Source organism: Dipodomys spectabilis, unplaced genomic scaffold (assembly GCF_019054845.1).
Source record: "Dipodomys spectabilis isolate Male_0828 unplaced genomic scaffold, ASM1905484v1 ptg000069l, whole genome shotgun sequence".
Classification (NCBI taxonomy): domain Eukaryota; kingdom Metazoa; phylum Chordata; class Mammalia; order Rodentia; family Heteromyidae; genus Dipodomys; species Dipodomys spectabilis.
Window position 1 is genome coordinate 24,532,133 of NW_024870746.1, and position 26,678 is coordinate 24,558,810.

Here is a 26,678-nt window from a genome sequence, read left to right on the forward strand (position 1 = left end):
TTCATGGATTCATGTTCCCTGTCCAGATTGCACTGTGATTTGAGTCAGATCCTCTGTATTCTGCTTCAACCACTGTGGGAGACAAGCGGCACTCAGGAAGGTCAGATCCCATCCAGAAGCACGGTTCGATTTCTAGACAGGTGCCCAAGACATTATTAGGCACTCTGCATCTATTACAAGGCCCACCTTGTTCCAGGCTAATTTGAAGGAAATGAAGGTAGTGACAGCCACAGGGGCTGGGGGACGGTCTCTGACAGAGTCTTCCATGGAGGCTGAAGCTGGCAGTGCCCAAGAAGCCTGGGGAGGGGCCACAGGTATGGCAGGCAGATCTCTGTGTGACTATAGCACCAAACTTCCTGACTCTTCTGTTTCCAAATAGCCCAGCTCCTGGGTCAGAGAAGACCCCTTCCCCGATTCCACCATCCCAGACCTGAGATCCTGGTTTCCCCTACATTGGTGAGAAATACTCACAGAAGACTGACATACTACAGTCACCACAGGCCCCTGCCCCACATTGGGTCCTGGCTAGGAAAGGCACAGGACGGGTTCTTAAAAGAAATCCACCAACTCAATTCTTTGTTTTTCTTTTTGTGCCAGTCCTGAGGCTTGAACTGAGGGCCTGGGCACTGTCCCTAAGCTTCTGTACTCAAGGCTAGCGCTCTTTCACTTGAACCACAGCTCCCCTTCCAGCTCTTTGACACCTAATAGGCGATAAGCATCTCATGGACTTTTCTGCCCAGGCTGGCTTTGAACATCGATCCTCAGATCTCTATCACCTGGGTGGCTAGGATAACAGGTGTGAGACACCAGGGCTGGACTTCAACTCTTTAATCAGAGCCGCTGTTCAGGACTTAGGATTCTATACCTTCACTCCTGGGGCACTAGTGCCACCCAATCAGACTATAGAGCTGCAGATTATGGCCCTACCAGGCCACCTCCATTCAAGTGTATGCATGCCCTAGGAGGCCCTCAGGATGCTTATCAAAACTGGGGGAGGAGCCTGTCTTTCCCTGGGCCACCCTTGTTCCTAATTGGCTGAGTCAGCCTTGCCAGCACCCTTGGTTTAGGAGTGAGGAGGTGATGAACCAGCAAAGGACACCAGCTGTTGTTCAGATTAGATGATGGCTCCAGCATCAGCAGAAGCTATCTCAGCCAGGAGAGAAGAGATCCTGTCTAAGACCCAGAAACGATGGGATGGAGCAGGGTGAGGCCTCCTTTTGAAATTGGCACCTGCTCCTTGGGGCACCCTGGCCCGGCATACAGCAAGCTACAGGGCCAGAAAGTCACTTCTCAGAAAGAAGGGGCGGGGGGGCGGGGGAAGCAGCCTTTGTGGAGGATCTGCAATAAGCCTAGTAATAATGCCTGACACCCTCTTCCTCCCACTCCTCAGAAAGATTGTCATTCCCCTTCTTAGAGATTCAGGGACAAGGGGCTGAAGGCGTGGCTCAGTTGGTAACGTGCCAGCCAATAAGTGAAAGTGTCAGGTGCTGAGTTCAAGTCCTAGTCTAGTTCATGGTCACTTAGCTAGAGGTGACACAGCCAGGATTCAGACCCAGTTTGTCTGAGTCCAGAGTCCACACAATTTCCTGCTGTCTTATGATCTACAGAGCACTCAGAAAGAGCTACACAGAGAAGGCAAACCTGGCCTGGGGAGCTCTCTGGTGTTTCTCTAGCCAGTGTGGCAGCCTGCAGGGGAGACCTAGGATGTGGAATCTACCAGCCCCTCAACATCCACCCTACATGCCCCATTAGGAGCCTGCCACACTGAGAAGCTGCTTGTTGTTCTAAATGGTCCTTTCCCGGCCCCCCTGTCCCCCACTATAACCTACCTCAGAACTCATGAAGGCAGGATCCTGAGGAATACCTAACAGACACTCCGTACATGTGGAGAAAACTTCATTTTCTTGTGCGTGAATTAGGCTTCAACACATCTAAGGTACAACTTAAAGAAGAAAGTTGGGTAACTTTGTGTCACCACAGTAATTCCACAGCACCTGAATGTTTAAGAGCTCTCAGGATCTTTCTGACCTTTTGTCTTTCCATCTCCCCAAAGCAAAAAGTCAAACACTATGTCTGTTTGTTCTGGTGCTGGGATCAAATCTAGGGGCTACACTTGCTAATCTAGGGGCTACACACTATATCACTGAGTGATGCTCTCCACCTCCATCAAACACTTTTTAAGAGAGAGAGACCCAAGCCCCACGCCATCCAAGATCTTAGATCAAGAAGGATTTCGATTTGACAGAACTTCCCCACCAGAAAAGCATTCCACACCAGCATGGAGTGGCACTGGACTCCCCTTCAGCGTGGCACTCCGGCAGGCCCCAGCTTGGTGCACACCCAGTCCAGACATGGAAACTGCAGGTGACTCAGGGAATCTTAAGTGGTGGTTGCTAGGTTACAAGCTTCTTTAATGTGCACTCGATGTAAGGACTAAAGGATGTCACCTGGCTAGGAGGGAGGAGCCATGGGGGAAAGGGCTGGGGAAATGGACACAAGCCAGGACTTCCAGAATTTGCAATTAGGCCATAGCCCGGAAGGTACCTTGTTCTTAGTACTTTTCCAAAGGCCCGAGGCTCTAGATCCTTCCATCCCTTGGTCTGGGTGGTGCCTGGGCATTAGAGGCCTGTTGTGGACTCGATTTCAGGCACAGATATTGAGTTGTTGCCGGAATCCCTTTTTTCTTTTTCTTTTCTTTTTTTTGAAAATCAGTTTCTATCTTTACGTGCTGTTGGACAAAAATTCAGAAGCCAGAAGCCAGATGAGAATGTAAAGTGTTGGCTTCTTTAATGAACCATTTGTTCGTTCATGATTTCATCGTGACGAATTGAAGGGAAACTGGACTAGAATCCACAACCTCACTGAATTTCAGGCTCCTTTGTAAGACTTGGGCATTGGCACCCACGCTGGCCACCACTGCCAGAACTGTTCAGAGATTATGAGAAATAGATGCGAAAAGGCTGAGTTCGTCCCAAGGTGACACAAACTCCAGAGTAGAATGCCACACATCCGCTAGCAGCTGAGTGGGGATACAAGAGGAGTGGCCTCATTGTTCCGAGGGGACAACTCAGTAGGGAAACAAGGCTAAAGACACAGTCCAACAAACCTTTTCAGTCTACCACTGAGTGCTGGTTTGTGCAAGTCAGTCAGGTTAAGATAAGGATCTGGTTGGGTGCCAGTGGTTCACACCTGTCATCCTAGCTACTCAGGAGGCTGAGTTCTGAGGATCACAGTTCAAAGCCTGCTCAGGCAAGAAAGTCTGTGAGACTCTTTTTTATTGTTGTTGTTGTTGTTTTTTGGGGTCCGGTCGTGGGGCCTGAACTCTGGGCTTGGGCACTGTCCCTTAGCTCTTCAGCTCAAGGCTAGAGCTCTACCACTTGAGCCACAGCGCCACTTCCAGCTTTTTTCATTTTGCTTATGTGGTGCTGAGGAATCCAACCCAGGGCCTCAGGCATGCAAGGCAAGCGCTCTACCACTGAGCCATCTTCCCAGCCCCCTGTGAGACTCTTATTGTCAATTAATCACCAAAAAGCTGGAAGTGGAGCTGTGGCTGAAGTGGTAGAGCACTAGCCTTGAGCACAAAAGCTCCCAGACTCTGAGTTCAAGCATTGGGACTGGCACAAAAAGAAAGAAAAAGCTAAAGATCTGTTTACTGTTCCTCTGGGCAAATTCACACTCTTTCTTCCTCCCACCCCTGCTAAGGAAGGAAGGGAGTATTTAGTGGTGATTCTTAAGAAACTTCATGAATTCAGACCATATCCTCTTGCAATTTATGAGTACTTACTGAACAGAAAACAGAACACAGCCTTCTTCTGTAGAGGTTGTGATGGTACTCATTTTGCATGGATGAGAACCTTAAACTCAAACAAACAAACACACAAAAAACCTGAAGTGGTTAGGCCAAGAGCTCATCATACTAACATGGCTTGCTGTGAAGCACAGCTTCTGCATCTCATAAGAAGTCTAGGAGTGATAACTGTATTCACGGAAATCTATTAGGCCCTGGGTGTCAAGTGTGCACACTTGATAAATTCCATCTCATTTATTGTCACAAAAACCTACACAAATACAAGCACACCGCCGAATGCTCCAAAGAAATAAAAGGAGATGACAAATTGATATATACAACAGCCACAATGGATCTACAGGGAGTTACATGCAGTGGAGGGGCACCCCAAAAGTTCCATAATGTATGATTCTATTTGTCTAACAAGTTGTGTGTGTGTGTGTGTGTGCCTGTGTGTGCCTGTGTGTGCCTGTGTGTGTGTGTGTACCAGTACTAGGGCTTGAATTCAGAGCCTCCTACTCTCCCTTGGCTTTTTTACCCAAGGCTGACACTCTGTCACTTGAACTATACCTTCACTCCCAGCTTTTTGCTGGTTAATTGGTGATAAGAGACTCAGGTATTTTCCTGCCCCAGGTGGCTTTGAACTGTGTGATCCCCAGCTCTCAGCCTCATGAGTAGCTAGGATTACAGGTGTGAGCCAGCAGTTTGCCAGCTTGTCTGTCTTAAAGTGAGGAGTTTCTGAAAGTGGGGAACCCAGCACCGGTTGCCAGGGATTGGGGAGGAAGGAGATGGGGGAAGTGGGCCCCAGATGGAAGGGCGATGGAAGGATGTTTGTGGGATGAAAATGCTCTCTGCTTGGACTGATTGACTTCAATAGGCCGGTTGTACAATTGTACTTGAGTTTCCCAACATGTTACTGTTGGGGAAAACTAGATAAAGAAGTCTTTCTTACAACCACATGCAAATCTACGGTCTATCTCTAAATAATAAAGCTAGCAGGAAATAACATATGTAAGAAAACTGATGCTCAGCATAGCTAAATAGTTCTCAAAGCCAAGATTTCAACCCAGGTCTGCTGGGCACTCAGGCCTGGGTGTTTCCAGGTGGGGCTGAACTAGAGGAGATTCCCATGAGCCTTGTAGGACGGTGGTCCGCTGCTGCCCGCACCTGTGTTACTAAGGCCTACAGTCTTGCAAAGGCTATTATTGGAAAGTGGGTTGAAGACTCTATCCTGTCTAGCCCCGTGGGTTGGAGTCCAGATGGAGATCAGCCAAGCAGGTTTGTACCTCCTGAGGTGTGCCAAGGTGGTGATGTTCACCTATGTTGGTGTCCCTGGTTGTGCGTCCACGTTTGTATCTGGGCATTTGTGAATTGTACATAGACCCAGCCATGGCTGTGCCTATTGGGGGACAGGCAGAAGTGAGGCAGACACCTGCAGGCTGGGGGGGGGGGGGCACAGTGTGGGTCTGCATGGGTCACTCCCACCTAAATTGCTTCCTCGAGGTTAAACCTTTGGGGAGGATCGACCTTGCCAAAGCAGAGGCAGATTGTCACGAACTGGGTCTGTGTACTGTAGACAAACTGAGTAATTGGACTCTCCGCCTCCTCACCCCAAACAAACACTAGCAAACGCCGGCCCCCACACCGGAGGGAGTCTGGTCCCCATCATCTGGGTACTTGGCTTAGTGCCTCCTCCCTCCCCGCTTCCCAGGCTCTGTAGACGACAGGTGAGCCTCCCCTGCCGCCGGGCCTGCCCCCCTCCCGACCCCCGCCCCTCCCCGCCCTCCCCCACCCGCAGCCGGGCCGGGCTTATGTAAAGAGGTCACGGCTCGCTCCGCGGCGGGGCGCGCGCGGATTCCTGCACAGGTGTAGCGGATGCGGGCGAGGCTGCGCGCCCCGCGGGATCGCCGGCCTCCTCCCGCCGGCCTTCCCCACGTCGGCCTCCTCCTCCCCGCTCCCCCTCCGCCTGTGTGACCGCGGTGTGCGGGCGGGGAAGGGCCGAGCGCCCTCTCCCCGGTTCCCCGCACCTCCCGGCTGGAGCTCGGGGCGCCGAGGGAGATGCGCTTGGAGCCCCGCGCGGCTCCGGCTCGGCTGTGTAAGCGGCCCGGGGATGCGGGCGCCGAGATTGCGGGGGAGACGCGGCGTGGAGGGGGGTGGGGGCGGGGAGGCTCGTTCCCGCCTGCCTTCGCCCCGGGGAGCCCCGTGCCGGGGGTGTCCCCGATCGCCCTCCAGACCACCCGGCCCGCGCGCTGGGCCCGGGCGGGGCCGGGGATCTGGGAGGAAGGGCGGGAGTGGGGGGCTCTGGAAGTTGCCGGCGGCGGGGCGTGGGGGCCGCGGAGTCTCCCCGGCCGCTCCCCCCGGGGCTGCCCTTGATTCGCCCGCTTTCTCCCGCAGGGCCGGGCGTGGACGCCGCCGGGACCGCCGAGACCCGAGGGACGGTGAGGCGCTGGCCGGCGTCGGGCGGGAGCCGCCGCCCCCGGGGCGACATGGAGGCGGCGCGGGGCGGCGCGGGGACCCGCGGCGCCCACTAGCGGGCAGAGCGCCCCCTGTCCCCCTCCGCCCCGCCGGGGCGAGCCTGCCCGGACCCCCGCGCTGCCATGGAAGTGCCGAGCGTCAAGGACTTCCACTGGAAGAGCCTGGCGCCGCTGCCCCGCCGCCGCGTCTACTGCGCCCTGCTGGAGAGCGGGGGGCAGGTGTACGCCATCGGGGGCTGCGACGACGGCGGCGTCCCCGTGGACTGCTTTGAAGTCTACTCGCCCGAGGCCGACCGCTGGACCGCCCTGCCGCCCCTGCCCACCGCCCGCGCCGGCGTGGCCGTCACCGCCCTGGGGAAGCGCATCATGGTGATCGGGGGCGTGGGCACCAACCAGCTGCCCCTGAAGGTCGTGGAGATGTACCACATCGACGAGGGCAAGTGGAAGAAGAGGAGCACGCTGCGAGAGGCGGCCATGGGCATCTCGGTCACGGCCAAAGGCGAGTGGGGCCGGGGCCGGGGTGGGGGGGTGGGGGGAGGGTGGCCACGGAGAGGGGAGAGGGCCCCTCCCCGGAGATAACGGGTGGGAACCCACCCTGATTATGCCCCTGCTCCCATCTGATCCTCGCCATGAGATCCACTGATGGGGAATTGGAGGTTGAGCCGCCAAGTGTCGGAATTCCATGGAACACCCCCGCCCCCCCCCCCCCCAGCAAGCTGGGCAGGTCACTGCTGGAGCGGAGGGTCGAGGTGTCGGGTGTGCGTCGTGGGGTAGGTGCAGACCCGGGTCCCCCATCCTTGGGTGGAAAGACCACGCCTCCCACCCACCACACCCCATCCACGGAGACCCACAGGTTTCACCACCAGACTCTTAACCTGGAGTCCTGAGGGGGTTCACTCCATCCTTGCCCGCTCACTGAGCCTCCCTAGGGGTCTGTGGGACCTGATTTCAGCACTGTGTGTGTGTGTGTGTGTGTGTGTGTATGTATGTATGTGTTTGTGTGTCTGTCTGTCTGTCTGTACTGAGGCTTGAACTCAAGGCTCTGGTGCTGTCCCTGAGCTTTTGCTCAAGGACGGTGGTGCTCTACCACTGGAGCCACAGCTCCACTTCCCGCTTCTTTTTTTTGCTGGGTAATTGGAGATAAGCATCTTACAGACATTCCTGCTCAGGCTGATTTAGAATCATGGCTCTCAGAACTCAGCCTTTTGAGTAGCTGGGATTATAGGCCTGAGCCACCAGCGCCTGGCTCCAAGTCTTTCTCCCCACCTTCCTTCCCCTCTTTCCCTTCTGCCTCCCAGACTCAGAGGTGCAAGTGGAGATCAGAATGTTCAGTGTTGTGTTCCCATAGCTCGTTCTTTATCCAGGTTCACTAGGCTCCCAGGCATTAGCTTCCCAACTGTGTGGATTTAAGATCTTCATTTCACTTCCTCAGAGTCCCTCAGTTCATTCTTTTTGAGCCTAATACAGCCCAGAGGCATGGTGGGGTGTGGGAGGGGTATCTAATGCAATTTTTACTAAGACTCAGCTTTATGGGAAATGGTCTAATGAGAGTTAGGAGATCCCAAGTTCACATGCTTGCCAGAGCAGCGCAGGTATTCAGTAGAGGGTGAGGGTGACACCCCCCCCCATATTTTTCCTCATCTTTCCCTCCTTCTTTTTCTCAGTCATCCCATCTACCTGTCAGGCCTAGATCAGAAGCCAACATTTCTTTCTTCCCTTTTTTTTTTGTTTTTTTTTTGTTGTTGTTGGTTGTGGGGCTTGAACTCTGGGCCTGAATGCTATCCCTAAGCTTGTTCATTCAAGGCTAGCACTCGACCACTTTGAGCCACAGTGCCACTTCCAACTTTCTGGTGGTTCACTGCAGATAAGAATCTCCCAGTGCTCGCTTGGGCAGCACATATACTAAAAAAAGTCTCACAGACTTTCCTGCCCTGGCTGGCTTTGGGCCTCCATCCTCAGATCTCAGCCTCCTGTATAGCTAGGATTACAAATGTGAGCCACCAGCACCCAGCAGTCAACATTTCTTTACCAACTGCTCAGTCTCTAGCACAGTGCTAGACTCCAAGGAGGAAAGAGAGGGAGAAGTTCTGGTCTGTGGTTTCAGAAGGCCGTTCTGACCAAGAACAGTGTCTAGAGAGAAGTTCTTGCCCAGAATCCCCTACAGCAGGGCAGCCAGTGGGGTTTCCCTAAGCTCCCAGGAAGAAAGGATGGAAGGCTCTGAAGCCCACAGGGCCAGAAAGAGAGAACAAGTGCCCTCTATCGCCTCAAGAAATGGTGCTGACAAGTTAAGAACATGTATTGAGTCCTTACCCTTGGTCCTTTATCTTTGAACCTTACCACCTATCCAACATGCTATGTTCATCCTCATTTTAGAATGAAGCAGTGTGAGGCCTAGAAAAGTTAAGTCACTGGCTCAAGGTCACAAAGCTATTAAGCAATGATCACATCTGTGCACCTAATTATGGCTTCAAATCGGTTCAACAGTTGGGCTCATCTGCATTTCCATGCCAGGCAGGGCACGGATTCTGAGACTGCAACCGACCTATAATACATTGAGAGAAACAGGATTTCAGGAACGTGGCAAGCAGGAGCAGGACAATGGAGCTACCATCTCTCAGGAGACACCAGAGTGGCTCTCAGGGCCCAGTATCTCCATTCAGACACCCAGGTGAATGCAAGAGGATGAGTCAGGATTGAGCCCGGAAGTGCTACAGGATGTGGAGTGGGTAGGAGGCTTTCCAGGAGGAAGGTAGCTCAGGTGGGGAAGGGAGGATGGGACTTGTGTTAGATGACTTACTCATGTAGGAAGCCCACCTCCCAGCCTTAGTCAGAAAGTCTGGGAAGTAGAAGGAAATAGTACTGATGACTCATTAGTAACCTTAGAAAGTAGAGGTACTGGGCAGGCAGGAGCAGTGGAAATGGGAGGCCTTGATCAAGGCCCAGTTCCCCATTGAACTGTGTTTCCTGAAGAAGCCAGGTCTCCCCACCACAAACCTTGCCCTCATTCAGCCCTGGCCCTAGCCCATTTAGCACAGGTGTCTCCTGACTTCATAGGCCATCACCTGTGAAGGAGGATGGCACCCTCCCTTATACACACACACACACACACACACACACACAATAGAAGTGTCTAAGGAAGATCCAGAGGCATGTGGTATCTTACAAGATCAATGACAGCAGGGCTGTGTTGTTTGGTTTGTTTTGTCAGTTGTAGGGCTTGAACTCAGGGTCTGGGCGCTGTCCCTGAGCTCTTTTTGCTCAAGGCTAACATTCTACCACTTTGAGCCACAGCTCCACTTCTGGTTTTCTGGTGGTTAATTGGAGATAAAGAGTCTCCTGGGTTTTCCTGCCCAGTCTGGCTTCAAACCATGATCCTCAGATCCTGAGTAGCTAGAATTACTGGCATGAGCCACCAGTGCCCAGTGAGCTACCAGCACCCATCCTGACTGTGTTTTAAAGATCCATGCTGTCTCTGAAGAGTGTCAGTCTGGAAGTCCCAAGGACAGGCCACTCCCAGAGGTCATCAGGAGAAAACCTCGCCACAGCAGCTTCCCCTCAAGCTGTCTAGGCAGGAGGTCAGTAGAAGGACAAGACCTAAAAAGGGGTTGTTCAGTCCTAGGCATCAACTACTGCCCACCTCCAGGACAGCCTTAGTGACTTGGGCTTTGCTAGCAGTTCTGCCATGGCTTCAGGAAGAATCAGGCTCAGCCACCACAGAGACCTTGAGTGTGTCCCCCCCCCCCCCCCCACTGACATAACTGTGGTTCAACTGGTAGAGCAGTGACTGGGCACTTGGCCTGGCCCTGGTGAGAGATGTGACTCCTCATGCCTCTAAGCTGAGCTGGGGATGGCGATGTCCTTTCTTTTTAGATTACCGAGTATATGCTGCAGGCGGGATGGGCCTGGACCTCCGTCCACACAACCACCTCCAGCACTATGACATGCTCAAGGACATGTGGGTGTCACTAGCACCCATGCCCACCCCAAGATATGCCGCCACCTCCTTCCTCCGAGGCTCCAAGATCTATGTGCTAGGTAAGGACGGGTTATCTGTTGTACTCGCCCCCCCCACCCCCCACCCCCACCCCCCCCCGCCAGTCCTGGGGCTTGAACTCAGGGGTTGGGCACTGCCCCTGAGCTTCGTTTGCTCAAGGCTAGCACTCTACCACTTGAGCCACAGTGCCACTTCCGGCTTTTCCTGTTTATGTGGTATTCAGAAATTGAACCCAGGGCTTTTGTGCATGCTAAGCAAGCAATCTATCACTAAGCCACATTCCCAGCCCACTGTTGTACGTTTCTCCCTTTCTCCCTTTGGTCAGTTCCCTTAGAAGAAATACCTGTGGCTGGGCATCTCCTTGGCACTAGGGGAGAATCACGCTGCCACACCCCTTAGGGAGCTTCCTGTGTGACTGGGACAGGCAGAAAGGGAAAGCCCGCCCCATCCTCAGAGACGACTCTTCTGCCCACCCTGCCCTCCACCCTGGCTTCCAGGGGGACGGCAGTCCAAGTATGCGGTCAATGCCTTTGAGGTCTTTGACATCGAGACTCGCTCGTGGACCAAGTTCCCCAACATTCCCTGCAAGCGGGCCTTCTCCAGCTTCGTGACCCTGGACAACCACTTGTACAGCCTGGGAGGCCTGCGGCAGGGTCGGCTGTATCGGCAACCCAAGTTCCTTCGGACGATGGATGTGTTTGACATGGAGCAGGGTGAGCCGGGGACCAACCCTTGCCCTGATCCCCTGTGAAAGCTGGCTGCTTGTCTTCCTTCTGGCTAATCCCCAAATCTCCTGCCCTGTCCATCATCCCAGGGCCACTGGGTGCAGTGGGTGCAGCTGGGTGCAGTCCCAGGTCTGAGCTCTCCGCTGCACTCATGGATACTTCGGAGATGCAATTCTTTCATCTCTCCAGGCTTCTCTTTGGCCTGGTTGGTTGTTTTCAGCAAAGGTTTTTCTACCTATTGTTTCTTTCCTTACTGATGTCTGTTCAGGACCAGGTCAGGGAGAGATTCTGCTTTTACTGATGGGGAAATAGAAGGAACCCCTGACTCTCACCCTCATGGCTCCCCTCAGTCTTCCCTCCAGTTTAGAGAGGGAGAATCAAGGACAGCAGGAATCTCTGACAGGGTTGTCTTCCACTGTAACAAGTGGGGATGGCAGGGGGCCATCCCCAGCTGCAGGGGGCGCTCTGGGTTCCCTGAGCACAGGGGTGAACACGAGGGGCCGCAGCCCAGGGTGAAAGCCATTTGGGACTCCTTCATATTTGGTAGTAATGACCAGCACCTGTTTTTTGTTGTTTTTTTTTTTTAATTTTCCATTCTGCCATTACCCATGGCTTGTAGGAGGATGGCTAAAGATGGAGCGCTCCTTCTTCCTCAAGAAGAGACGGGCCGACTTTGTGGCTGGCTCTCTGAGTGGCCGGATCGTAGTGGCAGGGGGACTTGGTAAGGACGGGGCATCCAGGCGGGAATGGGTAGTGGACATGGTGCGAGGTGGACTCTTGGCACTCTGCATGAGCAGCAAATAGAACTGACTCCGTGTACACTCAGAATTCAAGACACTGCCTTCCTCCCAGCCGGAACTTTACCTATCTGCCTATAGCCCCAGATGTGCTCCTTCTATCCTCTTGCAGCAGAGAAACTGAGGCCCACCGAGAATAAGGGACGTGCTGATAACTGGGAATGATTGGAGGCAAAGTGCAGAGGGGTTCAGCTCTCGACCTTCTCTGTGCCGTCTTTTCCTTGGAGACCCAGCTCTGTTTGAGGCCAGGAAAGCATCTGATCAAATAAAGCCTAAATGAATCCTGGATTTGATGCACCAGCCTCCCACAGACCACTAGTATTGTGGAGGGAAAAAAAACCTATGTCAAGCCAGGTGCTGGTAGCTCACATACCTATAATCTTAACAACCCAAGAGGCTGAGATCTGAGGATTAAGGTTTAAAGCTAGCCTGAGCAGGAAAGTCCATGAGACTCTTCTCTCCAATTAACCAGCAAAAAAAAAAGCTGGAAGTGGAGGTGCGTCTCAAGAGGTAGAGCACTAACCTTGAGCACAAAAGCTTAAGGCTAGTGCTCAGGCTCTGAGTTCCAACCCCAGGATGGACACCAAGGAAAACAAATAAACAAACACCAAAAATGTGTGTCATCAGGCAGAGATACAGGCAGCTGGGCTCCTGAGAACCATAGAATACCCCCTTTTATTCACGTTTCAAAGACCATATGAGCAAACCCATGTAGTTCTGTGTGTGTGCGTATGTGTGACACAGGAAAGACATAGTAGTGCCCTAGAGACTTCCAGATGTAAAACAGGGATGGAGACATCCAGCTGTCTCTCAAGGAGATGGAAAGACTAAAAGGAAGTAGGAGGGACAAAGGTGCTGCCTGGCAGGAGCCATTGGCCCAGGACCAGGAGAAGCAATCCAGTAGCTGAGCACATTCGAGCGGCCAGATTTACTGATGGTCCCAGGGCTAGAGGTGTGTGTGTGGTGTGGGGCTGGCGGGGGGGAGCAGGGGTAATTGTGAGGCTCAAATTGGTGACTGGACTCCTGGGTAAGCTGTGATTCCCTTGGTGCTTTTAGGGAACCAACCCACTGTCCTGGAGACAGCGGAAGCATTCCACCCAGGGAGGAACCGATGGGAGGCGCTCCCTGCCATGCCCACACCCCGCTGTGCCTGCTCCAGCATCGTCATCAAGAACTGCCTCCTGGCCGTGGGGGGCGTCACGCAGGGCCTGAGCGACGCCGTGGAGGCCCTGTGTGTCTCCGACTCGTAGCCATCCGCAGCCCAGCGTCTACGCCCTGGAATCTCTCTCCTTCACTGCTGACAAGGAATGGCCTTGCCAAAGCAGTTGACCTATTTCCTGGCTTGTCAACTCCTCGCAGCCAGCAGGGTCAGGCTCTGGGGCTCTCCGTGACCTCCTTCGACCCTTAATACAACCAATCCCAGAAGAGGAGAAGAAGGGCAGAAGACTCCAGCAGGAGCCCAACTGTCTCTTGTGTACCGTCCTTGCTCAGTGCTCAGGCTCAGAAAAACACAGGACTAGTCCCTTCCTGCTCCTCCAGGAGTTCCACCTCTCTCGTTACCCCCAAGAGGAGGTCCTTCCCCTGTTCTGAACTAGTTTGAGAGTCTCTTGGGATGAACAGTGGGGAACGATAAGAGAGCCCCAAACCCTGTGTGTCTCTTTGACCTCCATCCTTTCCACATTTGGTGGTGGGCCTGGCCCGGGCCCCATTGACCCAGCAGAAATTGACTTGAAGTGAGGCCCCGCTGCAGACAGAAGGGAGTCGGGGGGACAACGGCCTCTCCCTGCCAGCGGCCTTGGCAGGGAGGACCAGGGCTGAGCATGTGGTGACAGGGAGGGGAAGCAGCAGCCCCGTGTCTGCTTCTCCAACCCTTCCCTTTGCATTTTGCCTTCTGCCACCTGCTCCCACCAGAGGCCTGGCTCTCTTTGTCCCCCATGGCCCCCAGAGTGTTCCTGTGTGAAACCTCATTTACACTGTGGCATCCAAATCCACCAAGGATGGATTCATATGCACTCGGGTTAGTAGCAGCAGCACAATGATTAAAATCTATATTCCTATTCTCTCTGGTACTGTACTGTGGGAGCAGGCTGGAGGGACCCTCTGAAAGATAAGTAGAGAAGAGCCCTGAGAAACCTCTTCTGGTGCCCTCAGGCTAAATACCCTTCCCTCCCCGGGACTACTCATTCTTGGCTGTTCCCTCTAAAGAGTGCCACCTTCCCACAGCTGCCACCACTTACCACCCTCCCAGAGAAACAGCAGATTGGCCTTTGCTGGTGCCGAGACTCAGTGTGTGTGTGCGCACACGCGCACAGCAAAGATTCTGTTCACATAGTTGCCTTGAGCCCGTGGTTCCATGACTAACCTGATTTCATTCCAATTCTCTCATATCCAAAGGACAAGGGAAATTGCCCACCTACTTAAAAATTAAAAAGAGGGGGGCTTTTGAAAATGTACCTCTCCTTAGCTCGTAGAACACCCTTTGTCGTAGAACACCCTTTGTGAGTCACCGTTATTCTTAAAAGCTCTCCTGGGCTGGGATACGGCTCAGTGGTAGAACCTTTGACTAGCTAGCGTGCTTTAGGTCCTGGGTTCAATCCCTAGCCCACAAAGGAAGAGGGATTGTTTTTTTAACTTATTATTTTAAAGGTGATATACAGCAGGGTTACATTTACAAACATCAGGTAATAAGTACATTTCCTTTCGTACAGTGTCATCTGTTCCCTCATTGCTTCCTACTCCCTCCCATCTCCACCCATGAGTTGCATAGTTCTCTTTCATCAATATCCAGTGCAGGAGAGAGGTTTATTTATGTTCTTCCTCTCTGTGTACCTGAACTTCTTCCTTCCTCAGGTCCCAAAAGGACACTGCCACCTGCTGCCTGGCTTTTCCTTTCCATCAGGGCGAGGAAGCAGTCTGTGGCCGAGGGTGCCCCCTAGTGGCCGATGCCAGGGCTGGGCAGCTAGAGGGAGCTGGAGGAACTGCAGCTGGAGGAGGCCATTCTGTCTCAGCCTCCTTCCATTTTTGCTCTGCCTCCCAACCTACCCAAACTCCTACTTTTAAAAAACGGGGTCATAGCTGGACATCGGTGGCTCACACCTGTAATCCTAGCTACTCAGGAAGCTGAGGGTAGTTCAAAGGCAGATCAGGCAGGAAAGTCCATAAGACTCTTGCCACCAATTAACTGCCAAAAAAAAAGAGTCAGAAGTGGAGCTATGACTCAAGTGGTAAAGCACTAGCCTCGAATGAAGGAGCTGGATTCAAACTCCAGCACCCACCAAAAAAGAAAAAAAAAAGCCATAGAAGAAAACAGCTTGGCATTGGTAGCACCAGATATTTGAGTTCCTCTCTGGAGGAAAATGAAGTCATTGGAACCAATGAAGCCTCTCCTAGGATCAGAAAGACCCATGATGGTTGCATTTCGTTACAACATGTGGACCACACAACACACAGGCCACCCTTAGCATCCACTGGGCAGAAAGGGGGTCCCAGAAGGCTTTGGCACCTAGAGAAAATGGGCTAGTTCACAGCCGCTTGTGATTCATTTCTTTCCAGTTTTTGTTTGTTTTTGCCAATCCCAGGGCTTGAATTCAGGGCTTGAGCACTGTCCCTGAACTCCCTTTTGCTCGAAGCTAGCACTCTACCACTAAGCCGCATCCCCAGCCCCCTTCCAGGGTTTATTTCCAACAACCTCTTCCATTAATCTTGTGATTTATGCTTCTATTCTCACCTCAGGCTCCTGCACAGGAGGGGAGATTAATAGAGTCTTCTGAAACTCCACTTTACAGAAAACATGGAGAGTCAGAAATCCTGAATAACTAACCCTAGAGACACAAATAAGGTAAGAGCCAGGCACCAGTAGCTCACACCTGTAATCCTGGCTACTCAGGAGACTGAGGTAGGTCTGAGGATTGCAGTTCAAAGCCAGCCCAGGCGGGAAAGTCCTGTGAGACTCTTACCTCTAACCACCAAAAAAGTTGTGGCTCAAATTGTAGAGTGCTAGCCTTGAACACAGAAGCTCAGGAGCAGTACCCAGGCCCCAAGTTCTAGCCCCAGAACTGGCATAAAGAACAAAAGAGTGCTAGGAATGAAAACTCAAACCCAGCTCAGTACGCAGCACTCCTACCCCACACACTGGTGTCTCTGAGCTCCACAGTAAGAAAAACAAGAGATATAGCCCACACATGTACCCACACTCCAGTGACCCCCCTCCAAGAACAGCTCCAAAGCCCCAGCCAGAGACTTAGAGACATGGCCTTAGTGAGATCCAATACATGCATGAGCAGGCATGTAGGGGATGGAACAAATGCAGAAGTGACCCCAGGACAGGACACAGGACTCAGGCCAAAGAGTCAGGACAAGAGCCAAAGAGACGGATACCCAAAGTGACAGATGAAAAGTTCCTGTGAGTTCAATAAGGTTATTCTCCTAACAAAATGCCACAGACAAAAGGGACTTAAAGGAAAATTTCCTTGTGTCACAATTCTGGAGGTGACAAGTCTGACATCAAGGTGACAAAAGGCCAAGCTGTTGCTGAGGGCTCTTGGGGTTGGGGGGAGGGGGAGGAGGACTCTCCTGGCTTCTTCCTAGCTCCTGGGGACAGCTGACAGTTCTTAGTGTTCTTTGGCTGGTGGCAGTGTCACTTCAGACTCTCAGTCCAAGTTTCCCTCATCATATATGGACACCCGTGGTTGGACTGAGGCCCATCCTTATCTGATATGACCTCGTTTGAAGTAGATTATGTCTGCAAGGATTCTATTTCCAAACAGACACATTCACAAGCGCCAGTGGTTAGGACTTCCAATCAACTCACAACATCATGGCGAGGTCTTGCTGGAGTTGTGGGAAAAGAGGTCAGAGGCTAGGAGGAGTACATGCAGACCTGGAAGGGGAGTTCAGGCCTGGAGAGGAGGGGGTTGGGACAGGCAAGCTGTGAGGCAGCAGTTCTAGCAGTGGATCTCCCTCCTCATCCCCACTCCTACCCCTCACCCCCTACCATGAAACCAATGCCGGAAGACAGAGATGGTCCCTGGGCAAAGGGGAAGGCCAGCTGGCTGCCACAGCCCAGTGTCCTGTGTTAACCTCATGTAGAGTGTCCATTCTCCTCCATAGTCTGGCCTTTGTTCTAATGGCTTAAACTGTGTGCTGTTGAGTTCTATAAACATCTGTGTGTTTGCATCCCAGAGCCCTTGGTCCCACCTCCAGGAAACAGAGCACCAAGCACCCTCCCTCCCCAGCCCAGGAGCAGGGGCTCTATGAACTTGAGCTCTATGAATTGGGTGCAGTAGCTACCTCACACCAGCCTGGCCTTCATGCCCAATACCCATTACCTCTCCCCATCTCCACCTCTCCCCCCCTGCCTTCTCTCTCCTGGAGCTTGAACTCAGGGCTTTGGCACTGTCCTTGAGCTTTTTCACTCAAAGCTACTTTACCTACCACCTAAGCCACAGCTCTGCTTCTGGCCCTCTGATGGTTAATTGGAAATTTGACTCCTTTCGATTGCCTTTCCCAGGCTGGTTTTGAACCACAATCCTCAGTCTCCTAAAAAGCTAGTGTTATAGGCATGGGCCACCAGCCACAGCAAAATCCTTTTCATTTGAAAGCCTAGGTGTTGCAATATTCTACAGCAAGATCAGCCACCCATCGCCTTGGATTATTACATTCTACGAAGCCTCCTGATTTCCTCAAGGTATGAGGGGCTTATGGGGGTGGGCGGGGACCTGATCTTCCTCCCTCCCTATCTCTGCTTAGCCCTAGTCAGTACTGGATGTCAAGTGCGAGCTTCAGAACAGCAGGTAACACACTGACTAAGAACAGAGATGGCTCCCCGAGGGAATTGCTGGAGAAAAAAAAAAAAAACAACCCACGTCCCTAAGTCCTGTTCCTAATTTAGCCTGGACTCTCCTGGCTCCTGAGACATTTTCCTTTTTTATGCAAAACCTCTCAGCCACCCACCTTCATCCTCTGAAGAGGAAATCGTTGGCAGGTGACTCAAAGGACCTATGGGACAAGGGGCAAGAGGCCAGAGAAGTGACTGGAGATTTGCTGCCTGAGGAGACACTGCAGGGATTTCTGGGAAGTTCAGAGGGAGAGCCATCCTCTCTCCTGTCTGCCTGTATGGAGACTGGACAGGAGGGAGCTCCAGGCTGGTGGTTGGTGGCTTGCTAGCCTGCCAGGGCTCCAACTGGTCAGCTTTAGAAGGACATGGATATGCCAGCAGGCTTTTGTTACTGTCCTAGAAGGTAGACCACTCTGTGGACAAGACAAAGACTTTGGCACACTTTGCCTGGCATTTACAAACTGGCCCTTAGCCCTAAACTCTGCAGCTCCAAGACTCTAAAACAAATGCTATGCACATCTCTTTCCTGGGCTCCCTGGCTTAGATCCTGGGGTCCCATTTGCAGATGGGGCCCAGCTGGGCACTGCTCTTCCAACTGGTCCTCTTCTACCTGGGACCTGAATGTCTAGCTCAACCCTGGATAGAAAATGTCCTTCTGACCTTCCCTCTCCTCCCTCAGCCACAGGCTTCCTTCTGACTTTCCTCACTATGAATGAACATGTCTATAGCTCCCCTCTTCCATGCCTCCCTGGATTCTATCTGCCCTTCCAGAAATCTTTCTGGTCCATAGATTCATCTATATCCTTCCAGAATTTAAACATGGCCTCCACCAGGCTTCTTAGACCCTTGTAAAGACTCTGCCCTTGCAGTCTCCACTCCTCTCCAGCCCAGTGTTCCCAGAATGCACCTGACAGCTCAGGGCCGGGGGGGGGGGGGGGGGGAATCTCTGCACCCCAGTGGCCTTCCCCCACCCTGTACCCTCAGCGGTGGGAGCCACTGTCTCTGAGCCCATCTCCTTCCCACCCACCCTCCACTTTGGAGGTTCTCCTCCAACTGTACTCCATCTCTAACCCTTGTGGACCTGGGCGTTCTAGAGCAGCTGGCACTCAGGAGCTCAGTGTGGAGAGAAAGTCTGAAATCAAAGAGCTTGAGACAGCAGTGGCTGAAGAAGTATCTTTCCACTGTCCTCTTTTCATCTAAATTCTCTCCAGCCTGAGGCGAACCCAGGAACCAGATCCCAGAAATAGCAGTATGTCAAATCCCCCCCCTTAGGGATGGCATCCTGTCTCCCTTTTATCGTGGGCTGTTACAGGAGTGAGGGGTCACAGTTGGGTTTTGTGTGAGCTCTGACCACTGACAAGATGGCCTTGGAGTCACAGCCCCTGAGCAGCAGGCTGCTGGTGTCATTCAAGGCCAGGAGGAATGTTGCCTCGCCTACTCTTACCAAGGGCCAGGAGGTAGTGACCTGGCTAAAGAATGAGCCTTGCTCCAGAGTTACGTTCCAGGTCCAGGCCAAGGGCTCCCGGGCAGAAACCCATGCACGGGATTGGAAGGCTGATCGGAGGAAGCCTCCCTTCCCCTCCCTCCTGGTCCGTGTCCCCTGTTCTACTCTTTTTGGTCAACACCTGAGCCAGCAGGAAAGAGACACTCTGCCCCTTCATGGCGCGGTGTGTGAAGCCACCAGGTTTCCTAGCCACAGGGCCCACGACCATAAACCTCATCGGCCAGGAAGCCTGTCACTAGCTAACGCACCAAGTTCAGGGTCTCCTTAGACCAATTAGAAACTGGGGCCTAGGGTGAGCCGGCTGCCCGAGGTCATGCAGCCATCTCCTACTTCCATTTGGTCTCATCTTGCTTCTGCCTCATCCATGTCAATGACCTCTTTGCTCAAATAGAAACCAAGGCCCCACTGGGCCAATGAGGGTTCACTGAAACTGACTGTGAGGGCGTGGATGAGTATAGAGATGCGACTGTTTCAGTGTACCCCATCTTTGCCCATCAAGGATCTCAGGTGGCTTACAGCAGTGATGTTGGAGGAATTCCTGCAAAGTACGCCGAGACTCAGGGGCCCAGTGGAGAAATCCTTTGAAATCTTCCACCCTGATCATAAGCATAGCCCCCACACCCACCCACTTCCCAAACAGAATGGGGGTTACCTGTTCTCAAAGCTCAGGAGAAGGACAGGTGGAAGGGACAGAAAAGAAAGGATTTGTGGTTGCCCTTGTGGTTGTTGTGCCAATAACAATAGAGTGGGGATGGCTGGGAAGGTGGCTCAGTGGTAGAGCGCTTGCCTTGCATGCCAGAGGCCCTGGGTTCAATTCCTCAGCACCACATAAGCAAAAAGAAAAAAAGCCGGAAGTGGTGCTGTGGCTCAAGTGGTAGAGCGCTAGCCTTGAGCTAAAGAGCTGAGGGACAGCGCCCAGGCCCAGAGTTCAAGCCCCACGACCAGACCCAAAAAAAAAAAAACAAAAAAAAAACAATAGAGTGGGGACTAGGAACACTTTCCCAAAGCAGAGGGAGAAGCCCTAGGCTTGAAACCATCTCACACATGGACCTCCCCCCTTCCCAACACCCTCATTCTGGAGAGAGGGGTAAAAGCAGCTTTAAGAGTAGTTAAGGGCCCTTCTTCTTTTCCCCCCAGGCTGGCTCCCCGCTCAGTCCCAGGAAAATGCTCTAGCCTTTGGCAGTTTCAAGGACCACTTCACAGTTCACAGCTTATCTTCAGAGTCCTCTGGTGTCGATAAGCCTTGCTTTGTTGTAGCTCCCCACTTCAGCCTACTCCCCCCCCACGTTTGGGGTTTCTGTCATCACTGGGGGAGGGGATTTGTAGGACCACAGTCCAGCTAAGGTCCAAGCAGACAGACAGACAGCTGTCCACGTGCAACTTCATACAGAGATCCAGCCCAAACACAATCACCATTTCAGATCTGCAAACTGTGCCACAGCCGCTTGGTTTACTAGAAGCAGGGCAAACCAGGAATCTTCCCCAAGCCAAAGCTTGATGGCAAAGAGTACCATTTCCAGAACCACCTGACAGCTTTGTGGTTCTGCAGGAGCAGGTACTACACATCCCCGTGACTCTGTTTCCCCCATTACCCACACCCTGGAGAAAGGCATATGCAATTACCTACTTCAGAGAGTCCTGGTAAGAACTGAATTCATGGGGACAGGTCATCTAAGGTCATCCAAGGCTGGGCCACTGTATTCCCTGAATGAAAGAGCATCATTCTTTCTTAGAGTTGCAAGGAGATAAGATATGGCCACAGCCAATCAGCAGAGTAGAGCTCAGAACCGCATTGCCAGACTCTGAGCCAAGCCATCACACTAGCCTGGGGGTAGGAGAGGGAATGGGGTTCCTGAATGTTCAGTGGAGGAGCAATTAGGTACCAGGTAGGCAAAAGGAGTGGCTGAGGTTTCTAATTTATACCTGGTTAAATATTGTAGAGGGGTTGAAACAGATTTGCATGGAGACTCGAGTTGATTTATCCAAATTCCTCTGTGTGTGTGTGTGTGTGTGTGTGTGTGTGTGTGTGTGTGTGTGTGTGTGTGTGTGTGTGTGTGTGTGTGTGTGTGTGTGTGTGTGTGTGTGTGTGTGTGTGTACTGAAGCTTGAACTCAGGACCTAGGCACTTGTCCCTGAGGTTTTTTTGCTCAAGGCTGCCACTCTACCACTTGAGCCACAACTCCACTTCCAGCATTTTGCTGGTTAATTGAAGATCAGAGCTTCATGGATGTTTCTGACTATCTGGCTTTGAAACACAATCCTCAGACCTCAGCCTCCTGAATACTTTGATGACAGGCTTGAGCCACGGGTGCCAGGCTCCAAAATACCTTCTTATTGATGAGGAACCATATGAAAAAAAAAATCCTTGGTCCTGTCTACTTTGGAGGCAGGGTAGAGTGGAACTGGACAGCAGGACTCCTGGCTCTCATCCTTCTGTGTATGTTATTCTTACTTCTCCAGGCTGGAGAAGCTCTTCTGATGTGGCTTCTCCCCAGTCATGTCCCTTCTCAGATCTAACCAGTAACTGATATTCAATTCCCCATTGTAACTGATAATTGTTTAAGGTGTTTGCAGCACAAAATTCTCCAAAGCCCTGTTAAGATGTAATTTACTAATTTTGCTTATAGTTCATTAGTTCCATTGTGTAGCTCTTTTTCTTTTTTGTCAGTCATGAAGCTTGAACTCAGCACCTGGACACTGCCTCTGAGCTCTTTTGCTCATGGCTCATGGTCTACCACTTTGATCCACAGCACTACTTCCCATAGATGATTAATTGGAGATAAGAGTATAGGATCTTCCTGCCCGGACTGGTTTTGACCTAGGATCCTCAGCTATCAGCCTCCTGAATAGTGAGGATTGTAGGTAGGAACCACCGGCACCTGGCTCCATTGTGTATTTCTAAAGCTCATTTTGGTTATCGAAAAAAGGCAAAGCAACAGTTAGGGGCAAAAACTGTAACATTAAACTGAAAGAGCTTAACTCCTAGCTCTGCTGCTTCTTAGCCTTGGATGTGACGCGATACCTAAGATGCATAAAACCAGGGATGGATCAGAAATGTTAGGTATAATTATGACTGTTATTGAAGTTGTTCAATATCTATTGCCTATGACCAACAATGAGTAGCTCATCGAATTGCCTAAGCTGACCCCTGTGTGATCACTGCCTCTGGTGTCCCATGAAATTTGCTTAGTTTGGTCACAAGAGGGCAGCCGTGAGTCAGGTATCACAATTTGCTAAAGAAAATATCCCTAGATAATATCCTCTTGTCTTGGAAGGCCAGCTCTAACGGGCAGGCCCTTACCCAGAGCCCCCGAGAGAGGGCCTGCTATCCACCACAGAGTGTGAAGAGTGACCAGAGAGCTGTCCTCTGAGCTCTGGGGAAAGGCTGAGGTTTAGGTCTCAGGCTGGAGGTAGGTGATGTGCTGGGCTTACCCAGAGCAAAGGGGAGAGGGGCTCAAACACCCAATGTGAGATCAGTCCAAGGCTGGAGATACTCTAAGGTCCTTGGAGACACCCCATCTAGCGCCTTCAAATACAGAAAGAGAGAGTGCCCTCTCTCTTTCCCTCACCCCCACTCCCAATTACAAATTTCATCTCTGAAGGCTAATTCAAATGACACCGTACACCAAGGCCCAACTGGCCCCCTACAAAGCCCTATTAGAAGCTTCTAAGCCAGAAGATCCATCCATCCTTCCAGCCTCAGGGAGCACTTTGCAGCTGCCTTCAAGGTCCCCTCATCTTTTTTGTTGGATTAGCTGGTCAATTGTCTTCTCTTATTTCCCTTGTTAAGCAATAAACTTCCTAAGAGCCAAGTACTAAGAATCCTCATTCTTCCCTGCAAGACTACTCTTCACGCGTCTGACCCCCGCCTTGTGCCCGCCCACAGCGGGGTCTCCCTCATTGCTCCTCACCCATGCTCCCACCCACACTCCACATGCAACAGGCCATGCCACGTGCTCACTCCGAGCTGCTTTCAAATACCCTTTTACCACCCTGGACTTGCCATCCATCCCCAACACACACACACACACACACCACACACACACACACACCACACAGAAGGCCCTATAACTGCATTTTCCCAAGAGTCCGTTGGATATTAATTCGTGGTGAGGCATGGGGTAGGAGGATACTCCTTCCCTTTCCAGGACCGGAGGGTGTGGTGGACAAGACTGCCACACTGCCACACTGAGCTCAGCTCAGACAGCTAAGGATGTCCTCACATCTGAGCACATGACCCAGGAATTCCCCAAGATCCCACAATAGCCCTCAGTCATTCTCCTGCCACCCAGGTTTCCTGATAAGGATTGGGAGTGCTGAGTCCCATTGTCTTCCTGCCCTGGGTCTGTTCCTTTGTCTTCCCTGCTGTCTGCTGTGCACAGACAGTAGCCCAGACCTGTCAATCACTAAAGTCCTCTCTCTGAGTCCCTGTGGATTACCAGGCTGCACCTGGCCTGGAATGAGGGAGATCTCTTTTCTCTGGGGTCTTTGGTTTGCCCTTTAAATGAGGGTTCTGATTATAGTCAAGGAGGCTAATATAGGGATGAGAAAGGTCCAAGCAATTACAGAAGATGTGTCCCCTCTGCCGTCACCAACTGAGCTGGTAATTAGTTACCATGTGGTCCGTAGGTACTTTCACCTTGGTCTTTGCATTTCATTTCATATCGGTTTCCTCAGCTCATAAACATCTACTGAGCACTTTTTTTTAAAAAAAAATACTCTGTAGGGCTTGTGTTGCCTGGAAACACTCAGAAGTTTAGATAAAGCCTGAAAGGGGATCTTGGACTCATTTGTGTAATTCTTGTGCATGTGTGCGCTCTAAGTTCTTTTTTTTCCCCTCTAAATTGTCAATCTACCCCTTGAGCCACACCTTCACTTTCAGCTTTTTGTTCTTAATTGAAAATAAGAGTCTCTAGGATTTGTCTGGCTAGCTTTGAACATAGATTCTCAGATCTCAGTCTCCAGAGTAGTTAGAATTACAGGCCTGAGCTGCCTGGCTCAAATTGGTATAATTCTTTATCTAATTTATGAAGAAACATTGATCCAACCGAGTCACCGCACATCCTTTGGATCTCAGATTTGAACAGCCTGTCTTCAAGATGTATCCCCTGATGGGCATCCTCCAATGTCTGGGCTGGGAGATCTTTTCTGTCTTGTATCCAAGGGCCTTCTGCCCTTCCGCCATCCAGGGCAACCTCAACATCTCTATAGTATTGGTCTATTTACTTCTCACTGGACTGAGAATTCTTTGAAAGCAAATCCCATAGCCACCTTGTCATTATAGCCCCAGGCCAGCACATGTCCATCAGGACTAGAATTCAGATCTCCCAGCACTCAGCCCTCAGCCTGCTCCTGTAATACCTGTACTTTGCAGAGTCCTCACCTGTCTGACAGATAGACTCTGAGAAATAGACACCGATCTTGGGGGCTGGGGTAAAATGCAGGTCAGAGGAACTGTCTCCTGGGCTCCATTAAATTTTCCCACATTACTCTGAGCAAAAGTGGAGGCTGGTAGAGAGAAGAAAGCCAAACTAGCTGCCACCTTCTGCGGGCTGTCCAGATTTGCAGAACAGAAGCTGGTTTCCTACATAAGATGGGTCTTCTCTGGCCACAAAGCAGGGACTGCGATCTCCACAATTGCCACTAGAGAGAGTCACGGTCAGTAGAAGTAGGCAAAGGACAAACACTAAATCCAAATTGATCAGTTGGGAGTCTAGGTCTTGCTAGGGGGAAAGGCTGTCTGCTCTGTTTAGATGGACTCCAGCCAGGACCCTATAGCTTGCAAAGAGAGGCTTCCTTCAGGGAAGAAATCAAGGCCTGATGTCCTCCATTTTCCTCCCCACAGACCAGGGACTGAGCCCTAGTTCTAATGCCTTCTCACCACTTATGTGGTGAGCACAAAAATATTCACCTTACAAAACTGAGTTATCAAGGAAATGTTATCAGGAAATGTTCCTTTCCCTTCAATAGAAGGAGGAGGAAAGCCTATGGATATTCTTATGTCACGGGGATTCTAGACCTAGATAGACAAAAACCAAGCCAACCCTACCATTAGTCTTCCTGCTCTAAAACCACAGAGAAGAAAACTTTGGATAGGACAGCGAATTACAGATTTAGCAACACAGAGTCACTAAATAAGAATGATATGTGTGTACATACATATAATATGTACAATATATAATATATTCATATGTACATTTTTTTTGGTGCTGATACTGAGGCTTGAACTCAGGGCCTGTGCACTGTCCCTTAGATTTTTCACTTAAGGCTGCAGCTCTACCAATTAAACTACAGCTCCACTTCTGGCTTCTTGCTGGCTAATTGGAAATAAGAGTCTTATGGACTAGGGTGGCTTCAAACAGGGATCCTCAGCTCCTAACCTCTTGAGTAGCTAAGATTATAGGCATGAACCATTGCCCCCTGGCTTTTTTTTTAATTAATGAATACAACTCCATAAATTCTATCACAACTTGAGGGAGATTCCTTCCACCCTAAAAGTTGTCTCCAGAGAAATGGTAAGGACTTTTAACTTGTTGTTGTTATTATTGAGTGTTGTTGGGGATTGAAACTCTACCACTTGAGTCAAGATCTCTAGCCCAGGTTAGTTGGAGATGGAGTCTTACAGTCTTTTCTTCCTGGGCTGGCTGCAAACTGTGATCCTCCAGATCTCAACCTCTTGAGTAGCTAGGATTATATGTGTGAGCCACCACACTTACTGAAGCAACGACTTTATATACCATTTGGCTCCAGAGCAGCTCTTCATCAGCTCCCACCCTTGGTTGGAGTTGGCCTCCATCCCATTCCATCCCCCTTTCTTCTTTATGGATGTAAAAAATATATATAATGAAATAGCTGAACATAGTGGTGTATTGTATGCCTATGATCCCAGCTACTCAGGAGATGGAGATCAGGAGTGGCCAGATCAAGTTGTGGCCAGCCTGAGCAAAAAAACAACAAAAAACAAAAAACATGAGATTCCTATCTGAAAAATAAAGTTCAGAATGGTAGAACCCCTGACTAGCAAGGGCAAGGTCCGGAGTTCGAGTCTCAGTATCTCCAATACAGAGAGGGAAGGGGTGGGGGAGGAATCAGATGACCTTTAACAGCTTCTGTCTTGAGAGAAGCCAGTTTACTCGGTATGGAGAAACACTTCGGTGTAGGGCACTCAGATTGCCAACTGAGAGCACAGCACAATAAAGACAGGTGGTTCTAAGGTTCGGAGAGCCTCAAAGCTGGAGTAGAACCAACCCCACTCCTCCCTCCTCCCTCCCCACTCCCCACCCTCCCCATTCTCCGCCCCCCTCCCCCACCCCCCGCCCGCCCCCAGCCACCTCCATTCGGGGGCCTAGGTGGGCGGGGCTCCTCTCACACCTTTCCCGGCTACGCCAAGAGGAGGAGGCGGGACCGAGGCTCGGATGAACCAATGAGGACGACTCTGGTCCGGCGCTGCCGGAGAGTCAACCAATAGGCGTCTTGGGGGTGTGTCCAGGGAAATCCGGCTCTGAGCGTTTATAACAACCGGGATGCGGCACTTCGCTGCGCGCTCCGGTGCGGCTGAGACT

General features: G+C 51.6%; 1 protein-coding gene across 1 annotated transcript; it reads left to right on the top strand.

The window, feature by feature from the left end:
- Positions 1-6,378: 6,378 nt before the first annotated feature.
- On the top strand, positions 6,379-13,214 carry Klhdc8a (kelch domain containing 8A). The gene is made up of 5 exons (XM_042682069.1): positions 6,379-6,760; positions 10,132-10,296; positions 10,753-10,968; positions 11,600-11,701; positions 12,834-13,214. The coding sequence occupies exons 1-5, from the start codon at positions 6,385-6,387 to the stop codon at positions 13,025-13,027; spliced, it is 1,053 nt and encodes a 350-aa protein (XP_042538003.1). The 5' UTR covers positions 6,379-6,384; the 3' UTR covers positions 13,028-13,214.
- Positions 13,215-26,678: the final 13,464 nt, after the last annotated feature.